The sequence below is a fragment of the Plecotus auritus genome (genome assembly GCF_963455305.1).
Source record: "Plecotus auritus genome assembly, chromosome: 4".
NCBI lineage: Eukaryota > Metazoa > Chordata > Mammalia > Chiroptera > Vespertilionidae > Plecotus > Plecotus auritus.
In genome coordinates this window covers 109555618-109576975 of record NC_137775.1, presented here as the reverse complement: position 1 = coordinate 109576975, position 21358 = coordinate 109555618, and the positions used below count along the sequence as shown (strand labels likewise).

Sequence of the window (21358 nt, the reverse complement as noted above, 5' to 3'; positions counted from 1 at the left end):
TCCACAAAACAGAACCCTACTCAGCAATAGAAAGAGAACTACAACATATGCAATCACACAGATAAACCTTGAATGCATCATGCTAAGAAAAAGGATAGATACTTGATGGTTCCACTCACATGATGTATTTGCACAGGCAAAATGATAGGGACAGCGAATAGGTGAGTGGCTGCTGCGGGCAGAAGCCAGGGTCAGGGGTGACAACAACGGGCTTCAGAGAAGTTTTGGTGTGATGGAACTGTTGTGTTTTTTTTGTTTTGGTTTGGTTTTTGTTGTTGTTGTTGTATTGATTTCAGAGAGGAAGGGAGAGGGAAGAGAAAGATAGAAACGTCTTCTTGCACGCTCCCCTCTGGGGTTGAGCCCAAAACCCAGGCATGTGCCCTTGATCTGAATCGAACCCGGGACCCTTCAGTCCACAGACCAACACTCTATCCACTGAGCCAAACCTGCTAGGGCTGGAACTGTTCTTTATTTTCTGGTGGTAGGGGTTATAGAACTGAAAATGAAATGCCACAGATTGCAGAGATATGAAAATATAAGACTTAAAAAATCAATCAAATCTGTAAGTTTCAAATTATTTCAAAATTAAATTCAATAAAGAATTATGAAGTCTGAGCCTTAAGTTAAGGGAAACCATCTTAAAAGCAAAATATAATGTATAAAGAATAGGAAAAAAAATTATCAATCCAATAGAATGCAGAAAAAAAGCCCTGCCTTCATTTAATTAACTCACCTCTAATACCTTGGTAAGGCCAGACCAACTGATTTCCCAGGCCTCATATGGCTCTTGGACGAGACATTCCCCACCTCTGCGCTACAGTATCTCTTGGTTCTATACCTGAGCCCACAGACACCCCTCCCCGCAACTACACAGAGAGACATTAGCCTGAAATGTAAAGCTACTAAATAATAAAATGCCATCCAGATTCATATCCTAAGCTGTACTCTCCTGTTGCTCATCTCCAACCAGCTGCACTCATCCCCTAACCTGATTTTGGCTTCTACACCAACTGAGACCAGGGAGCTCGCAGACTCTTCAGACACAGAGCGTTGCAGGGCCGGGGCCAGCCGCTTGCTGCCATCCGCCTCCGCCTCAGCATCCTCTTCTGCAGACTGTTCTTTGATTTCTGCTGCATAGTAAACAAGAGAATAGAGAGTCATTTTTGCATTTACATTAATCTTCGGTGAATTTACCTATAAAGCATGTGTTATAAAGGAAAAGGGGTAACACAATGACAATACTTCACTAACAGAGGAAAAGTTTATGTACATGATTAATGGCATTGCTTATATATTTATTCTCTACTGCAGTATGACAATCAAATAATGTAAAACATGCCATACTTTTTCGTTGTCCTCAAATTATAATTCACTCTAAGAAGTTTCCTCCTAAGTAGGAACTGTTATAAACCTGATGTTCAGGATTATAGCAGTTCATCTACAGAACAAATGTATTTCCAAGTAACTCATTAAAAAAAAACTTTCTTCGCAATTCATAAATTGAGATTATGGAACAATCATTATGCCCTCTAATTACCAGCCATTCTAAAAGCTAAATAATTGAAAAGAACACACCTTCACTCTATTGCCTTTTCAACTATCCTCAAGACTTCACCCCAAACACCTCACATGCATGTACTTTCTAAGGAGGCAACGTAACTGCTGCAAGGGTTTTCTAACATGATCACCCTTCATATCATTCTGCTCTGCAAAGAGAAGTCTTGGCTTAGACCTCTAATTTCACTCAGATCTCTCTGCACCCCTACACACATACACACATACCCTCACAGTCCCTCAAGCTCCTCCTCTCTGCCTGTCCTCCTTCACCACCAAACTTTATGAAACGGGCCTCTGGAGTGACTGCACCCATGCTCCGTACCACAGCAATGGGCCTCTCCACCACCCAGGGCAGCAGAACCAATAATCGAAAATTCACCAGACACCGACTACCTCCTCCTCAGCGAGATGCTCTTCTGCCTTTGTAAGCAGGGGGTACAACAGATTACCGTAGGCTCTGTTGTCATGAAGACCTGGTCCCAGGCCTGGCCAGCGTGGCTCAGTGGTTGAGCATAGACTTAGGAATCAGAAGGCCACAGTTCGATTCCCTGTCAGGGTACATGCCTGGGTTGCTGGCTCAGTCCCCAGTGTGGTGTGTGCAGGAGGCAGCTGATCAATAATTCTCTCTTATCATTGATGTTTCTCTCTTCCCCCACCCCCCCCCCCAACTCCTTTCCTCTCTCTGAAGTCAATAAAAACATTTTAAAAAGAAAAGATGTGGTCCCAGGTACCAGCTCTACCAACTACTAACTATAGGTACAGTCATCTGTCTCAGCCTCGATCTACTGGCCCATAAGTTAGAAGATGCTAATGAAGAGGAACTGGTCTAACATCTGTCCCTGCAGCTGGTTTCTCTCAGACCTCAAAATGTGGGTACGGCCCTCTCTACATGTGCTCTTCTGTGAGGCACTCAATTACTATCCAGGTCTCAACAGTCTCCTCTGGACTCCTAAATCAACATCTCTGACCCTCTTTCCTCTCCTGAGTTCCAGATCTAATTTCCATTGCACACGAGACACACCCAGCGGCTGGAATACTGACCCTCACACCACATTTGATCTCTAATTTCTGGGTTAGCATTTCAATCTGAGTCCCCTACCTTTGGGACTATCAGAGTCTTCTAGATTAAAAATGAATGTTAGGGAAATATTTTGACAAATGAATAATTTGGAGAACTACTAATTGTTTGGTTAGAAAAAGGACAAATAATTATAAATCCTTCAAATAATAAAATTAATAAGATGAGGCATCAAACAGATGATTTTGTTTTTCCTATTCTAAAAGAACATGTTTCTTTTTAAAATTGAAAAAGTCAGTCTTAAGTTACATTTTGTGGAGTCTATCAATCATGGCGCCTGCCCTGCCTACCCCAGCCACAAAATGGATGTAGAGTTCCTAAAATAAAAACTACCAACATAAAGTACACTCCATCAAAAGTTATAAAAAGATCTCCAAATTTTACTACATTAAAATTTTTAATTTATATACAACAAAGCCCTCCCATGAACAAAATGAAAAATATGCACAGACTGGAAGAAAATAAATGTAATCTGTATCCCCTAAACGGTATTCAAATCCAGAGTATGTAAAGTATTCCACAGATGAGTAAGTCACATAACCAATAGAAAAATGGACAAAGGACAAAACCCATACTTCATTCTCATACGCTATATTTCTCAAGGTTTGTTTTGTTTTGAATAATATTTTTATTGATTTCAGAGAGGGAGAGATAGAAACATCAATGATGAGAATTACTAATCAGCCATCCCCTGCACATCCCCCCACTGTGGATCCAGCCCGCAGACTGGGCATGCGCCCCGAAGACCAGGAATCAAACTGAGACCTCTGGGTTCATAGGCCGATGCTCAATAACTGAGCAACACCGGTCTCCCAATGTTTTTTACAGCCAAGCCTGACAAGTTCTCACCATGAGAAAATGACCAGAAGTGACCATGCAGCTTCTACCTCCCCTGAAAGGACTAATCGTTCCCCCCTTTACCATGCACTGGAACATGGACATATCAGCCACCTAGATGTGGCACCGCAGGTGAGAGCAACGCGCCAAGGGAGGACACAGAGACACAAGATGGAAGGAACATGGGACCACAGACAACCAGAGGGAGCAAAGATGCCCCATCAGTAGGGACCTCTCACTCTCAGAAATATTACACAAGAGAAAGTGGTTTTGTTTAAGCCACTGGGGTCTCTGTCACAGCAGTTTAACCCATGTCCTAACTAACACAGAAACCGGTATCAGGAGTGGGGAAATGCCACAACAAAAACTTCAAATAGGTGGTTTGGTGACCAGGCAATGAGAACAGTGACACTGGAGTTTAGAAATCAAATGACTCTCTTATGCTATATCAAAATATGTGATAGATCTCGGACCTACAATGACGTGGAAAGAAAAGTGGGTATCTACAGAGCTTGCAGATCTAGGGAAAAGCATCTGGAAAGAGCCAGGATTTGTATTTCCCGCCCTCAGTGCTTTTACAACCAAAGATACAAAGCAATACAGAACTGCTAGAGAAAGTCTCTCTGTCCATTACATGCAAAGTCTTATACAATAACCACATGTAAAATCCCTGTATGGGAGCATTTCACTTCTACCCAGAGATGCCCAGAGCATGCATGGGATACGCTTTTCTGGCACCTTTTCTATTACTAGATAAGAAGAAAGAGTCAGAGTTCAGAGAAGAGATGAGAAATGTAAATGAGGAAGAAGACTGTCTCAGCATGTAGGACTGACCCCAAGGGACCAGGGTCACAGGCCATTACCATCCCCTGGGAACACTGTTCTAGAACAGCTCCGTTTAGCCTCCACCCCTAACCTAGTCCTTCCACAGGGGATGGCCTGCCTACTCACAGCCACTCACAGCCTCTAGTCAGAATTTTTCTTCCCCTCAAAAAGAAAGTACATAACAAAACTTTTAACATTCTTAGGGTTTTGTTTGTTTGTTTTGCTTGCAACCAAAGAGAAGCAAATAGGAGGACAGTGTATCTGTCTCTCTCTCTCTCTCAAATCAGACCTAGAAGGAAGCGGGCAAGGTTAAACATGAATGTTAATGGTAGGTTGGCAGTTTTCAAGTACACAACCTTCTGAATTTAGGTTCACTACATTTCACAGGGAAGAAAAACAGACTCTTAACTACAGGCTTTTTTCCCCTTAGAAATGGGAGCAGGAAGGAATAAGCCTGAATTACAGAGAGAACAACATAAGACAGGCTCCAGGGGTCCATCCTGTTCTCTCTCTTCCCCTCTGCCCATGGCCCAACCCGTATATACCACAGAAACAGCAGGGACAGTGGGTTTGGTTTTACTTTTGGTTTGGATTTTGTTGTTTTGGTCCTTTGTCTTTAAGAAATAAGGAAGACTCTTACACCTGCTTCTTAGAGAGCTGTTCCAGGCACAAAATAGAAAAAGAAAAAGGGCACCCATAAAGAACCTATCTTTTTTAACTGTCGCTCTTCATCTAATGGGATAAGTTGGGTCTTACTGTCCATCAACGTCAAAGCAGGGCAATACATACGTGTTTGTGTCCCTCTCTTCTCCTGGCCCAAGTCTTCAGAAGATGTCAGAGTGTGTCAGCAAGATGTGGAACACAGTGCTCTAGATAAAAGGACTATCAACCAGTGGCAACTGAGCAAACAGTTCTGATGCTGGTTGCCAGTTATCAGTTTATTACTGAAAAAGTACTCTTGAACACCATCCTGGGCTGGTGCCTAAAGCAAAGAACTCCACCCTGGGGGTGCTGGAAGGGGGTGATTTATCCTCAGCCCCTACCAGTGCTAAATCTGGAACCACTAGGTGGTACATGTGTGGGGTTAACGACAGTAAAGAACCCATCAGATAGGGGGTTCCTAAGAGAAGTTGACAGCCAGTGCCCATCACTCAAAGGCACTGCTTTGTGCTTGGCAATTCTTTGGGGAAACAAATGTAAATGGGATACGATGGTAAACCAGATCTAAAGTTGCCATTCCACCTCTGAAAACTGTTACTTAATCCTAAATAGTTGGTTCTATGACAAAAAAAAAATTTAAATGAATAGCAAAGGCTATTTGTTGGGGTATTTAAAACCAAAGCCTTGAAATTGAATGGTCCAGAATTTGCATCCTAGCTGAGTCATTTGCTAGCAATGTGACATTGGCAAGTTACTTAACCGCATCTCAAGTTCAGTGTGCTCATCATTTAAAAGGTAGCTAACTACCCATCCGGTGTGTCTCAGTGGTTGAACATCGACCTATGAACAAGGAGGTCGTGGTTCGATTCCCAGTCAGGGCACATGCCCTGGTTGCAAGCTCAATCCCCAGTGGGGGTGTGCAGGAGGCAGCTGATCAATGAGTCTCTCTCATCACTGATGTTTCTCTCTCTCTCCCTCCCTATCCTTCCTCTCTAAAATCAATAAAAATATATTTTAAAAAATAAAATAAAAGGTAGCTAATTAATACCATCTAGTATAAAACTGTCTTTAGGATCAGAAAAGACAATACATGCAAAGACCTAGGCCCCTGCCTGAAGTATACAGTAAGTGTGGTTATGTGGTTGCTATTTCGATTATCCACATTCACACACGCTATTCTAACTACGTATTAACTTTCCCATCTAGTTGGATAATACCCCCCAGACATCTAACACATGACATCAGATCCCACGTTATGAAACTGTGTTGTGAAAAGTAATAGGAATGAAAACTTATTCAGCACCTCCTGGCCTCGTGCTAGGAAGTTAATAAATTACTGCTTTAGAACGATTTTTCACCAAACAAAATAACTATTGACATACATTTTATTCAAATGGTAGCCAGTACAGAAACAGAATCGGGATCCTTATCTGTAAGGAGTCTAGTCAGGAGACAGCAAATGGTAATGCCAAGATGCAGTAATTGTCGAGGTGGAAGTACGAGGTGGGATGAGAGGTAAGGGAAGAGATGAGGAGTGCAGCTGAGAAAGGAATGAGAAGCCCAACTAAGAGTTCTCTCACTTCACCCTTCCCTTTTAAATAATAATAATATCTAACATAATATCCTAATTTAAACGATAAGGAAACTAAAGTCTGAAAGAAGAACAAGAAGCTCAAGATCACTGGCTAACAGCAAGCAAAGCTGGGAGTCAAAGCCAGAGAGCACTCTTTCCACCGTCACACAAGATAACAAGGTACTAAGGCACCTGGCACAGCACCTGGATGGAGTGCAGGAGCTTTACGGCTAAGAGAAATGTTCACTTTCTACTAAGGCTGTGTTACTGAGGAACATTTGTTGAATATAAGATGAAATCTGAAAATAAAGAGTTTCTCTATTTTTTTTAAGCACTACTGAGTAAGATTATAGAGAAAACACCTCACAGCCAAGTTCACAGAAATAAAACATTTTGATTTGGGACAGTGATTAAATTATTTCCCTCAAAGGTTAAATAATTTATTTGAAAAGGCTGCATGTGCCCTATTAATATATTCAGCACACTTACCAACATGACAGCATGATAGACTACAAGATGTCAAAAATAGGCCAGCGCCCAATTATGGCCTCCCTCATTAGCACACAGTATATGCTCTCAAAGCACCATATCCTTTAATGAATTTCTAAAATGCATTTAATCAAGTGTTCTAGATCTTGGAGAGAGAAGTTACATCTTTATTTTTAGTAACCTTTGAGATACGGAGTTCTAAACAGCCATTTCATTATGAATGTGCACACAAGCAGAGCTGATATAGCCAGCCATACCTGTGTCTCAACACCAACAGGAAGCAGGTAATTTCTTATCACATTCAGTGTTTGCAAATATCTTAAAATATCATTTACCTTCATCTCTACTTCTAAATTACAGTAATTCTTAAATTAGATTTTATAATTATGGGTAATTAAAAATCTCATTACAAAATTACAAATTTGGCTTTTTTACTATTTTGATCTTACCTATATATATAAAAGCCTAAGCAACCGTTACGACCGGTCAACCAGTTGCTATGACACACATTGAACACAAGGGGGCAGGCGCTCAATGCAGGAGCTGTCCCCTGGTGGTCAGTGCACTCCCATAGCCAACTTCCCACAGCTGGCCAATCTCCCGCCGTCCCTCCCCCTGGCCAGCCCCGATCTCTGGCCAGGCCAAGGGACCCTACCAGTGCATGAATTTGTGCACTGGGCCTCTAGTTAAATATAATTATCTTTGTAGTCTTATATATTTTATCCATTTTAAAACATAGCTTGGAAAAGAGCCTGCCAAAGGGGTCAATGGCACAGAAAGCATCCAACTCATAGAAGACAGCACTTGCACTGGACTGCGCTCTACGAAAACAGGCACCAAATCTGTTTTCAAACCAGAGTCTATCACAAAACCTGGATGACATTCAATACTTGTTAAACTCATTATATACCATGTAATATAAATCTTATTATACACATATACATAAAAACTTACAAAAAGCACATAGAAAGATATACAAAATATTTTAAACTGGCTAGTATTTGCTAATTACATTAGTCAACACTAGCAAGTTTTACTACTAATCCAAACAATATGCTGGTATCTATTCAGTAGAATAAAAATTATTTTTTCCTCCTAACTCCCTTTACCTCCACAGAATGACAATACTTTTCATGCTTCTTTTCTACTAAGACTACAGAAGAAAATGTGTCTAAGAAATTGTTTGAACATGTCCTTTCCTTCTTTTGAATAGCAGTGGCCAAAAGAAGTTGGAGTTTCGACAGTTCCACTTTCTGGATGTGTTTGTATCTTACTGAATCTACCATATCTGCTGCAATCAAAATGTTAGCACTATTGCAGAAACAGAAAAAGAATTAGCACTACCATAGAAACAGAAACAGAAAAAGAAAAAGAAAAACCCAAAAGAGCAAACATTTTATTTATCCTACCTTTATTCACTAAACTACGTAAAATATTGATGCTGATTATTAGTATGAAGTAGCCACTTATTTTCACAGAGCACAGAAAGACTTTTAAATGCAGCAACTAAAAATCTATATATATATAAAAGTCTAAGCAACCATTCGACCATTCAACCAGTAGCTATGACGCGCACTGACCACCAGGGGGTAGACACTCAATACACAGGCATGGAAACATGGAACAGACTGATGAATCTCAGAGGGAAGCGGGGATGGGGGAAGGCAGGAAGAGATTAACCAAAGATCTTACATGCATACTAGCGGCCTGGTGCACGGATTCGTGCACCGATCGGGTCCCTCGGCCTGGCCTGTGGGGATCAGGCCAAAACGGGCAATCCAACATCCCCTAAGGAGTCCCGGATTGCAAGAGGACGCAGACCAGGCCGAGGGACCCCCCCAAGCCTCTCGTAAATACACGAAAATGTGGCCCCGATGGTGTGGGTCAGTGGTTGAATGTCAATCTATGAACCAGGAGGTCACCAATTCGATTCCCTGTCAGGACATATGTCCAGGTTGTGGGCTCAATCCCCAGTAGGGGGCTTGCAGGAGGGAGCCAATCGCTGTTTCTCTCTTTCCATCCGTTTCCCTTCCTATCTCTCTAAAATCAATAAAAACATTTGAAAAAATAAATAAATGAATAAAAATGTGAAAGATTGGTTTTCTCTAAGATGTAACACTTTTTTTATGGGCACTTTTTTTTTTTTTTTTTTAGTCCTCACGGAGGAAATGCTTTGTAATGGCTTTTAGAGACACTGGAAGGGAGAGGGAAAAAGGGAGAGGGTAAAGGGAGAGGGTAAAGGGGAGGGGAGGGGAGGGGAGGGGACGGGAGGGGAGGGGAGGGAAACATTGATGCAAGAGTAATCAAACTTGCAACCTTTCAGTGCACAGGACAATACTTAACCAACTGAGCCACATGGGCCAGGGGTAGAACTTAACACTTATAGCTACCTATTCTCTTTACTAGAGTACTAGAGGCCCAGTGCACTAAAGTCATGCACTTGGGGGGAGGGGTCCTCAACCCAGCCTGCACCCTCTCCAATCCGGGACCCTGGCTCCTAACCGCTCACCTGCCTGCCTGCCTGATTGCCCCTAAGCACCTCTGCCTGCAGGCCTGATGCCCCTAACTGCCTCTACCTGCCAGCCTGATCACCCCTAACCACCTCTGCCTTGGCCCCTGCCACTGTGGCTTTGTCCGGAAGGACGTCTGGAAGATGTCCAGTCTAATTAGCATATTACCCTTTTATTAGTATAGATACTTATCCATAGTTTTGTAAGTTTTCAGAAACATACATTAATGTTATAATTTTAATGTGATTATTTTTAAGCAAAGGATTAAGAATAAGGGTCCAACCCTTATCAAGAGCCCAAAACACACTGACATTAATTAAAATAGTAATTGTTAAAAGTCAACTGCTCTCTGGATGTTTGATTTAGTTATACTTTTAATAACTTTTTAAAATATATTTTTAATGGATAATCATTCATTTTTTTGGTTTTTGTTCTTAGTTTTTGTTAATCCTTCTCACCCAAGGATATTTTTTCATTGATTTTTTTTTTAGAGGGAAAGAAAGGGGAGAGACACAGAGAGAGAAACACCAATGTGAGAGAGCACATTAATTGGCTGCCTCCTACATGGGCCCCCAACTGGGGCAGGGGATTGGGCCTGCAACCAAGGTATGTGCCCTTGTCTGGAATCAAACCAGGGTCCCTTCAGTATGAGGGCCGACACTCTAACCACTGAGCAAAACCAGTTGGATAATCATTGTTGGCAATTAATTTGAAAAACTAAAACCAACAAATTGCAATATACATCTTTACCATCTAATACCAGCTTATTTACAGAAATCTTAGAAATATCTTTACTTAGGTCTCAAAATTCAGTGTAAATAATATGAAAAGAGTATTTAAAGAAATATCTTCAGGGCTAACTTTCAGTAAAAGTACTATATCCTAGGCAATATTGAAGTGACTAACATGCACTAACTCATGTAAACTTCACAACACTTATGAAGACAGCTGCCAGGTCTGGGATTTCACACAAGCTAACAAGTCAGGGTTACTGTTCATAGATGCTGGCAGAAGACATAAGTCTCCTGGATCAAAAACAAAGGACTGCATTACTCACTCCAGCAGCATGAGCATGAGGCTATCAGTTCCCTTTTGGGCCCCAAGTCTCAAAGGGGCGAAACCATGAGCCCAAATAAGTGCTTGCACTGGTGGTGAAATGCATTACTAGGAAGGAAGGAACAAAGTGCATGGGAAACCCACTGCTTTTATGATAAGCACTAAACAAGCCTGCACTTTGTCCCAGAAGGAGACATTCATTGCCTCATTCAACCAGGCTACTCAAGGCAGACACAATTCTGAGAAGTGGCCCAGATAAGGAGCAGCAAGGTCTCCATTCCTGGCCTGCTCAGCAAGACATGTAGGGTGGGAGAGACACCTCCAACAGTCGCTACTATGATAATCTTCATATTACAGATGAGGAAGCAAGTAAGAGGAACTTTGCTCAAGAACAATTAGCAGCCCTGGCCTGGTGGCTCAGTTGGTTGAAATGTCGTACAGTACAACAAAAGATTTTAGGTTCAATTCCTGGTCAGGTCACATGCCTGGGTTGCGGGTTTGATCCCAAGTAGGGGGCATTAGAGAAGCAACCGATCAATGTTTTTCTCACATCGGTGTTTTTCTCACATCGGTGTTTTTCTCACATCGGTGTTTTTCTCTCTCTCTCCCTTCCTCTCTCTCTAAAAATCAATATAAACATGTCCTCACCCAGCCCGTGGGGTCAGTGGTTGAGTATCGACCCATAAACCAGGAGGTCAGGGTTCAACTCCCAGTCAGGGTTCAATTCCCGATCAGGGCACAAGCCCGGGTTGAGAGCCTGATCCCCAGTAGGGGCTGCGCAGGAGGCAGCCCATCAATGATTCTCATCATTGATGTTCCTAACTCTCTCCCTCTTCCTTCCTCTCTCTGAAATCAATTTTAAAAATATATCCTCGGATGCGGATTAAAGAAACAAATAATTTGTTAATTAAGTAAATAACTTCTTTATGTTGGCGAGCACAAGAGACTTGGTTGGAAAGTTGTAGGGGAGGACATTCTGGGAAAAGGGAAGTGTGGAAGGCTGCCTGCCGGGTTTATCGGAATTCCAACTTAGGGGAGACTAAGGGGAGTGTCAAAGGCGGCGCCCCTAATTATTCCTTGACCTTTCCAAACAAGCCTGTGCACATGCAGACCCCCGGTGTTTACTGGAATCCTTATGCTCAATCCCGGGATGCCCTTGCCTAGAGGACAATGTAAACACGTGTCCTCCCAAGATTTCTCACCCTGCTGATTGCATCTAAAGATAAACGTTCCAATAAAACCCTAATGAGGCAGGCAATGGAGGCTGCTCTGGCCACTAGAGCCAGAGGCCCCTTAGCCCTCTCTTTCACAGTCAAACTGTGTCTGAGTGATCTGTACATCCGTCGTTTAGGGGCTACTGGTCAGCCCCGGCAAGGTGGTGCCCCATGTGAGGACTAAGGAATGCAAGGAGAGGCGGCGGAACCCTCGAAAACAACAGGGAGGAAACGAAAGCAACTGTGCAGTAAGTCACTGGAGCCTGCTTGGGATTTCAAGTTCGAGGGAATTGTTTTTCAGCTGATGTTTCACAATAGGACAGCAACTGTCCACCGAGTAACATCTCTCTGTTACTTAAAAAGTAATAAACAAATAATTCATTAATTAAACTTAAAATTAAAAAGTCTACTAACAAGTGGTAAAGAATATAAGACAAAGCTCGTAGGGAAAAGCAGTGAGGAAGGGGAGCCCGGTACTCAGAGCTGCATTCCCCATGGGGGTGTCGGCAACAGACCGGTAGATGATCCTAGAGGTCTACAACCATCTGGGAATGGGGCTTCAGGAAGGGCAAGAACCCCAATGGCTGGACGTTAAGAGATAGAGTGAACTTGGAATAAATCAGTCCTTGCAAGGACTCCTGTGCAGCTTTGAGTCAATGCTTAGAACAGAGAATGTAGCCATGACTCACTCAAGTGCCCCTAGATCCCTGGAAATTAAAAAAAAAAAAAAAACACAAAAAAACAAACAGAACAAAACTATCTTTGGCAGGAGAATAAAATCAATCAATATATTTCTACAAAAAAGCTGTCAAACACATTGTCCAGCACACAAGCACAGATAATCAGTTATACGAGGAGATAAGACAACATGAACAAGAATGGGCAGAAACAACTGAAGCAGAGCCACAGGAATTTAGATATTGGAACAATCGAGCACAAACTTTAAAACCACCTGTATTGACTATGTTAAAGGTAATAAAACCCACACATTAAATTTTTCAAGAGAGACTAGAAAGTATAAAAAGTAATGCTGCAAATTTTAAAAAGAATAACAGAGAAATTTTTAAGTATAAATGGGCTCCACTGGTATATGTAACAACAGATTAGACAAAGGAAGACAAGTGTAAGTGAGCTAGAAGGTTTAGGATGATCTGTCTAGAATACAAGACAGAGGTCCAAAAATAATTTTCAAAAATACAAAAAGAGGATAAATGGCAACAAATACAGTGATACAGTATGATGAGCATTTAATTAGAGAGAAGGAAGAATGGTACAAAAGCAGTATTGGAATATATAATAGCTGGGAATGTCCAAAAACAAATGAAGACTTCAAGAAACCTCAAATACCAAAATGAAAAAACAATAAAAATATAAATTAATAACAAAAACAAAAAAGAAAACCTGCACAAATACTTAGAAATTTTAAAGACTCTCTCAAGCACCTGGCAAATCAAAGGGGAGATCAAAGCTGCAACTGAAAACGACTCAGAAAATAAAGCTATTAAGAATAATATCCAAACTGAAAAAAAAACACCATAAGTCATATTAAGAGAAAAAACTCACCAGCCTTGAGCAATTTATTTTTTCGTTTAGTAATTAAGGAAGATGAATGAACCAAACATTACTCCATAAGCTGAAAAGGACATCCACAAAAATTTCTACAGCTCATATGATACAGTGAGTTTAGCAAGATTGCAGAGTACAAGGCAAACATACAAAAATAAATCATAGCTTTATAATCAGAAAGCAGTTTTTAAACGTGTATTGTTTCTGCTCTAGCCAGTTTGGCTCAATGGATAAGAGCGTCAGCCTGTGGACTGAAGTTCCCAGGTTTGATTCCGGTCAAGGGAACATGCCCAGGTTGTGGGCTCGATCCCCAGTAAGGGGTGTGCAGGAGGCAACTAATCAATGATTCTCTCTCATCACTGATGTTTCTATCTCTCTCTCCCTCTCCCGTCCTCTCTGAAATCAATAAGTATATATATTTTTTAAAAAAGTGTATCATTCTGCCTGGCCAGTGTGGCTCAATAATTGAGTGTTAACCCATGAACCAAGAGGTCATGATTCGATTCCTGGTCATGGTACATGCTCAGGTTGTGGGCTTGATCCCCAGTAGGCAGCCAATCGATGATTATCTCTCATCATTGATGTTTCTATCTCTCTCTCCCTCTCCCTTCCCTTCCTCTCTGAAATTAATAAAAAAAAATTTTTTTAAACCAATAAGCTTCTAGCCAGATTAACTAAGAAAAAAAGACAGAGGATACAAATTATTAACATCGAAAATTAAAGAGGGTACATCACTACAGACCCCATGGACATTACAATAATAAAAGAGGAATACTATGAACAACTCTATGCCCATAATTTGATAACCTAGATGAAAAGGACCAATTACTTGTAAGACATAATTTGCCAATACTCATCACAAGAAAGACATACTCTGAATAGGATTGTATCTGTTAAAGAAATTGAATCAATAATTAATATCTTCCAAAACAGAAAGCGCCAAGCTCAGATGGTTTCACTGGTGAATTCTACTAAACACTGAAGGAAGATTTTATACCAATTCTGTACAATGTCTTACGGAAGATAGAAGCAGAGTGACTACTTCCTAACTCATTCTATGAGGCCAGTATACCCTAATATTAAAGAGAAACAAAGATTTTACAAGAAAAAAAAACAACTATATACCAATATCTCTCATGAACATAGATGCAAAAATCCTCAACAAAGTATTAGCAAATCAAATCCAACAAAGTATAAAAAGAATTATACACCATGACCAAGTGGGATTTATCCCAAGTATGCAAGGCTGGTTCAATATTTAAAAATCAATTACTATAATCCATTGCATCAATAGGCTAAAATGAAAAATCACAGCATCATATCAACAGATGCAGAAAAAACATTTGCTAAAATCTATTCATGATTAACACACACACACACCTCTCAGTAAACTAGGAATAAAAGGGAACTTCATCAACTTGATAAAGAATTGCCACCAAAAAGAATCCTAGAGCCAACATCATATTTAATGGTGAGAAACTAGAAGCTTTCCTAGTAAGATCAGGAGGAAGGATGGATGATTCAACACCCCTTTTCAATAATGTACTGGAAGTTTTTAGCTACTGCAATAAGACAGAAAAGGAAATAAAAGGCATGCTGGTTGGGAAGAAGGAAATAAAACTGTCTTTGTTTGCAGAACATCTCTGTAGAAAATCTGAAAGAATCAACAAAAACCTCCTGGAACAAATAGGCTATTATAGAAAGGTTTCAGGATACAAAGGTTAATATACAAAAGTCAATCACTTTCTTATACACCAGCAATAAACAAGTGGAAACTGAAATTTTAAAATATATATACCATTAACAGTAGCACCTCCCCCTCAAAATGAAATACCATTCCACCTTCATTGATTAGACGACTCAATATTGTCAGGATGCCAGTTCCTTCCTATTTGAACTATATATTCAGTGCAATACTGATCAAAATCCCAGCAAGTTATTTTGTGGGTACCAACAAAGTGATTCTAAAGTTTATGTAGAAACCCAGAATAGTCCTAGCTGGTTTGGCTCAGTGGATAGAGCGTTGGCCTGCGGACTGAAGGGTCCCAGGTTCGATTCCGGTCAAGGACATGCACCTTGGTTGTGGGCACATCCCCAGTAGGGGGTGTGCAGGAGGCACCTGATTGATGTTTCTCTCTCATGGATCTTTCTAACTCTCTCTCCCTCTCCCTTCCTCTCTGTAAAAAAATCAATAAAATATATTTAAAAAGAAAAAAAAAAGAAACCCAGAATAGCCAACACAAGGTTGAGTATAGACAGCACCTGGGAAGGTACATGAGCATTTCTTTAATTATTGTCAGCTGAATCCAGTGGCGGGAAACACGCCCTGCGAGAGGCAGGAGTGTTGTCAGCTTGACCTTCAGCCCAGCTGCCAGAGGGTGGGTTTTGTTATCTAAATCCAGCCAAGCACCAGGAATGAATACGACTTGGGCCCACCCAAGACGGCACCTAATCTCCTTTGTCTTGACTTAGTAAAACTTCCTGGTTTTTGCTGTATAAAATAAACACAGCTGTATTGGCTCTGGGTCCCTGTCTCTCCATCAGAGGACAGTGGTCCCACCCAGCCCCAGCTTTTTCCTCCCATCTCTGTGTCTGTCTCTCATTTTCTCAATCCCCAGCAGCCCCTACTCAGGAACCGGACCACTCTCTAGCCATGCTAGATGTGGAAAAGAGAAATATTTACAGTTGAGGAAGACCAGAGAGGACTGACAGTACCTGATGCCAAAATCTCTATGAAGCTACAGTAATCAAGACACAGTGGTACTGATGAGAATTAGACAAGCAGATCAATGGAACAAAATGGAGAGCCCAGAAACAGACCTACTAAATATAGCTGACTGATCTCCGAGAAAGGAGCAAAGGCAATACAATGGAGAAAAGATGGTCTTTTCTACAAATAGTGCTGGACATCTATGCACACAAAAATGAATCTAGACACAGACCTCACCTTTCACAGAAATTAATTCAAAATGAATCAGAGACCCAACTATGAAAGGCAAACCTATGAATCTCTTAGAAGATAACAAGAGGAGAAAATCTACATGACCTTGGATGTGGCAAGGAATTTTTAGATACAACACCAAAGACATGATAAATAAAAGGAACTGATAAATTAGACTTCATTAAAATTAAAAATTTCTGCTCTGTGAAAAACACTGCCAAGGGAAATAGGAGAAAATATTTGCAAAAGACATAGCTGATAAAGGACTGTTATGAAAAATATAAAAGAACTCTTAAAACTCAACAATAAGAGAAAAAAACACCTTGATTTAAAAATGGGCCAAAGACTTTTAAAGACACCTCACCAGAGAAGACATACAGGTGGCAAATAAGCATATGAAAAGATGTCCTTTTCTTTACTATTTTCCTTGTCCTGTGTGTTCACTAAATAAACTGGATAAAGACCACATTATATGTTATCAGGGAAATGTAAATTTAAAAACAAGAAACCATTCATTACACCTATTAGAATGGCGAAACCCAGAACACTGACAACTCCAAGTGCTGACGAGAATGTGGAGCAACAGGAACTCTCCTTCACTGCTGGTGGGAATGCAACATGGTACAACCACTTGGAGACAGTTTGGTGTTTTTTTACAAAACTAAACATACTCTCACCATATGATCCAGCAATCATGCTCCTTGGTATTTATCCAAAGAAGCTGAAAACTTATGTCCACACAAAAACCTGCACACAAATGTTTATAGCAGCTTTAATTCATAACTGCCAAAACTTGGAAGCAACCAAGATGGCCTTCAGTAGGTGATGGATAAACAAACTGTTGTATATACATACAACAGAATATTATTCATCAATAAAAAGAAATAAGCTATCAAGCTATGAAAAGAACCTTAAATGCATATTACTAAGTGAAAGGAGCCAATCTGAAAAGTCTACAAACTAGGTAAAACCATGGAGACAGTAAAAAGAATAGTGATTGCCAGGGGTCAGAGGAGAGGAAGGGATAAAGTAGGCAGAACAAAGGACTTTTTTTTTTTTTTTTTTTTTAGTATATTTTTATTGATTTCAGAGAGGAAGGGAGAGGGAGCGAGAGATAGAAACAACAATGAGAAATAATCATTGATCAGCTGCCTCCTGCACACCCCCTACTGGGGATCGAGCCGGCAACCCAGGCCAGGCATGTGCCCTTGACCGGAATTGAACCTGGGACCCTTTAGTCCACAGGTCAACGCTCTATCCACTAAGCCAAACTGGCTAGGGCAGAACAGAGTACTTTAGGGCAGTGAAATTATTCTGCAAGACACTATAATGATGGATACCTGTCATTGTATATTTGTGCAAATCCATAGAATGTACAACACCAAGAATGAACCTTAGAATAAACTATAGACTTAGGGTAATAATGATGTGTCAACATAGGTTCAACTCTAACAATGTATTATGCTGGTGGGGGGTGCTGATGATTGGGGAGGCTATGCATGTGTAGAGGTAAGAGGTATATGAAACATCTCTGTACCTTCCACTCAATATTACTGCAAACCGTAACTGCTCTAAAAACTAAAGTCTATTTAAAAAATTAAGCTAAGAAAGTATCAATGTGAGTGGGTGTTCATAAGCATGTGCATACACTCACATCTATGTATTTACTAGTATATCACTAAAATGAAATATCTATTTCTCCACACAAAAGAACAACATGATATTCATCCTCAGAGCCTAGATTTTTATCTCTAATCCTATTCTCCCCACTAAAAAGAACTAGGAATCTTGGGGTATAGAGAATGAGGGACAGGCCTGAAAAAAATGCTGTTACCAAAGAGCAATGTTTGCACGTTTTGAGATGTATCAAAAAATACTCAGAAGCCAGTTGAAAAGAGACTCCCACTAGCTACACTCTGACAATTTGAACAATAAAATGAAAAAGTTTGATTATAATTCGCTAAATCATAATTAACCAATTATAACTAAAACAAGTTTATGAAGCTCTAATTATATAATGATTCTCAAAGAAAAGTGGAATTCCTCTTCTCAAGTAACTAGCACTGCACCCAAGTTTATTTTATTCATAAAGGGGAGTGCAGAGACTGTTAACAACCACCACCTCCAAAAGAAAGACTGGATTTTCTTACCAATAAAACATAACAAATTGATCCATAGGACGGATGTCTTGCTACTTTCCCAATAACCACTTGTAAGACAGCATTCTCAACACTCACATCCCACACACCCCCTACAGAGTCCTCATTTTCATAAATACTCTTCTATTACTACAAATCACTAAAGAAATGTGTTAAGACATGGATTTTACAGGAATAAGAGGCCTTCCAATAAACCCAGGGCCTTGAGACATGCACAGAGAAGTTCAAGCCTTGTAGCCAACTCGAGCATGCTTTCAAATTGACTGGAAATGTACGGAACTCTTCTCTTTGCTGGGTGTCTTTGCAGGTTGGTAGTTTTAACAATTGTTCTTTGTCCTTTTCTTTACTATTCTCCTTGTCCTGTGTGTTCACTAAAAGAACTGGGCAAAGGCCAAGGACAAAGACAGAGCAAAAACTAACGCACTTGGCTTTATTTAACTTTAGTATAAAAGGCCAGGCTGAGAAATAGATCATCCTGCTGCTGTTAAAATCTTTCACTAAACTGTATTTGCCTTGACATCACATAAGAGATAGTGTGAGGAGATAAGTTTATTTGTGAGGCTTCAGGTAAGAAAAAATTAAGTTCCAGAATATTAGTTTTGTGGTGATGCTCCAAGCACAGAAGACAAAAGTCAAATGCCTGAGAAAGGACTGTGCTTGGTGCACTCTGAGAATAGCAAGGAGACCAATGTGTGTGTGGCCCAGGGAGCAAGAGTGGAAGATGTGGTTGGATATGCAGCCAGGGTCAGGTTAGTAGAGTGTGAAGATCACGGTAGGGACTTTGGATTTTAAGTATCACTGGAAGCTTTGGATGGTTGAAAGAAGAGAAGCAGAAGACTCTTACTTTGGGATTGAAAAGATCATTCTGCCCATTATGTGAAGAACAAGACTAGATTGGGGATATAGTAAAAGCTGTCAGAGCAGTTAGGAAGTTCTTGCAGCCCTCCACGTGAGAAGTGGTGATGGCCAAGTACTGGAGGGACAGCAGTGAAAGAAGTGAAAGTGTTGTAAGTGAAGCTATATTGTGAAAGTAAAACCCAGAGGAATTTCCAATGGGCTTCATACAGTAATCACATGCTGCCAAACAACGCACAAGAGAAATGTGTGCTTAGGCAACATCTTCACTGTGTGAGCATCACGGAGTGCACCTACACCAACCTGGATGGTAAAGCCTACTACTGTAACTGTATGTGCATACTTTCATTTCACCGACAGCACAGTAGGTGTGTTCACATCACATCACCACAACATGCAAGTAATTGTTGCACTACAACATTATGACGGCCCTGGCATCACTAAACAATAGGAATTTTTCAGCTACAGTATAATATTATTAGACCACTGTTGTATGTGCCGCGTGTCATTGTCAAAAACACTGTTATGTGGCCCATGATTGTATTTTTATTTCTTAAGATTTTTAGAAGGAGGAAGGGAGAGGGAGGAAGAGATTTGGAGAGAGAGAGAGAAGAGAGAGAAACATCAATATAAGAGCAGAACATCAATCCAGTCCGGCCAATGCAGCTCAGTGGTTGAGCATGAACCCATGCAACAAGAGGTCACCTGTTTGATTCCTAGTCAGGGCACATGCCTGGGTTGCAGGCTTGATCCCCAGCAGGGTGCATGCAGGCAGCAGCCAAAAGATGTTGATGTTTCTCATCAATATTTCTATTTGTCTCTCCCTCGCCCTTCCTCGCTCTCTAAAATCAATAAAAACAAATTTAAAAAACAAACAAAAAACAATCTGGCTACGTCCTGCACTCCCCCTACCAGGGATCAAACTCACAACCCAGGAATATGCCCTGACTGGGAATCAAACCAGCCCCCTCTTGGTGCAAGAGACAATGCTCAACCAACTGAGTCATACACAGCCATGGCTCCATTATAATCTTTTTTATTTTTCCATTGGTTTTTTTAGAGAGAGTAGGGGGGGGGGGGGAGAGAGACACATCAATTGGTTGCCTCTTGCACACACCCCAACCAGGGCTAGGGATCAAACCCACAACCCTTTGGTCCCTAGGCCGACGCTCTAATCATGGAGCCAAAGAGGCCAGGGCTCCATCATAATCTTATGGGACCACTGTTGTATGTGCTGTCTGTCATTGACCAAAACACTGTTATGTGGCCCATGACTGTATTTTTAGCCTGAACAATACATGATGTCACTTATTGAGGTGGAAACACTGAGAGAGGTTTGGGGATAATAATAAATAGTTCCACAGAGGACACATTAGCTTTGAGATCTTCTTTACACATATTAAAAATGGTAAGGCCCTGGATGTTTTAGCTCAGTGGATAAGGCGTTGGCCTGCAGACTGAAGGGTCCGGTCAAGGGCACATGCCCGGGTTGTGGGCTTGATCCCCAATGGGGAACGTACCGGAGGCAGCCGGTCAGTGATTCTCTCTCGTCGTTGATGTTTCTATCTCTCCCTCTCCCTTCCTCTCCCTAAAATCAATAAAAATATACTTTTTTTTAAAAAAGAGATGGTAAGAAAGAAGCTAAAGATAAAGGTTGTGTTCGAAGCAAGAAAAGAGATAATTTTTAGAGTCACCAGCATTTAATTTTTAAAGTAACTAAAATGAATGAGACCACCTAATGTATGCGAGAATGAGCAAAAGAGAGGGAAGAGAGACCAGAGAGGAAGGAAAAAGGCAAGAGGATGTGGTATCCTGAAAGTGTGGGTTTGTGTTTTGTTTTGTTTTTTATTGTTTTCAAAGAGGAAGGGAGAGGAAGACATAGAAACATCAAGATGAGAGAGAGAATCATTGATCGGCTGCCTCCTGCACACTCCCTACTGGGGATCGAGCCCAAAACCCTGGGGCATGTGCGCTGACTAGGAATCCTCCTGGTTCATGGGTCAATGTTCAACCACTGTACCACACTAGCCAGGCCTGA

The 21358-nt window shown here is 40.9% G+C and overlaps 1 protein-coding gene across 14 annotated transcripts in view; it reads right to left on the bottom strand.

Moving 5' to 3' along the window:
- Positions 1-21358, bottom strand: part of KMT2C (lysine methyltransferase 2C) — a 274626-nt gene that overhangs the window by 161867 nt on the left and 91401 nt on the right. For all 14 annotated transcript variants that reach the window (XM_080665925.1, XM_080665931.1, XM_080665933.1 and 11 more), the window contains one exon: positions 989-1130. In XM_080665925.1, the coding sequence (XP_080522051.1) occupies positions 989-1130 (142 nt within the window). The remainder of the gene's footprint in view (positions 1-988; positions 1131-21358) is intronic.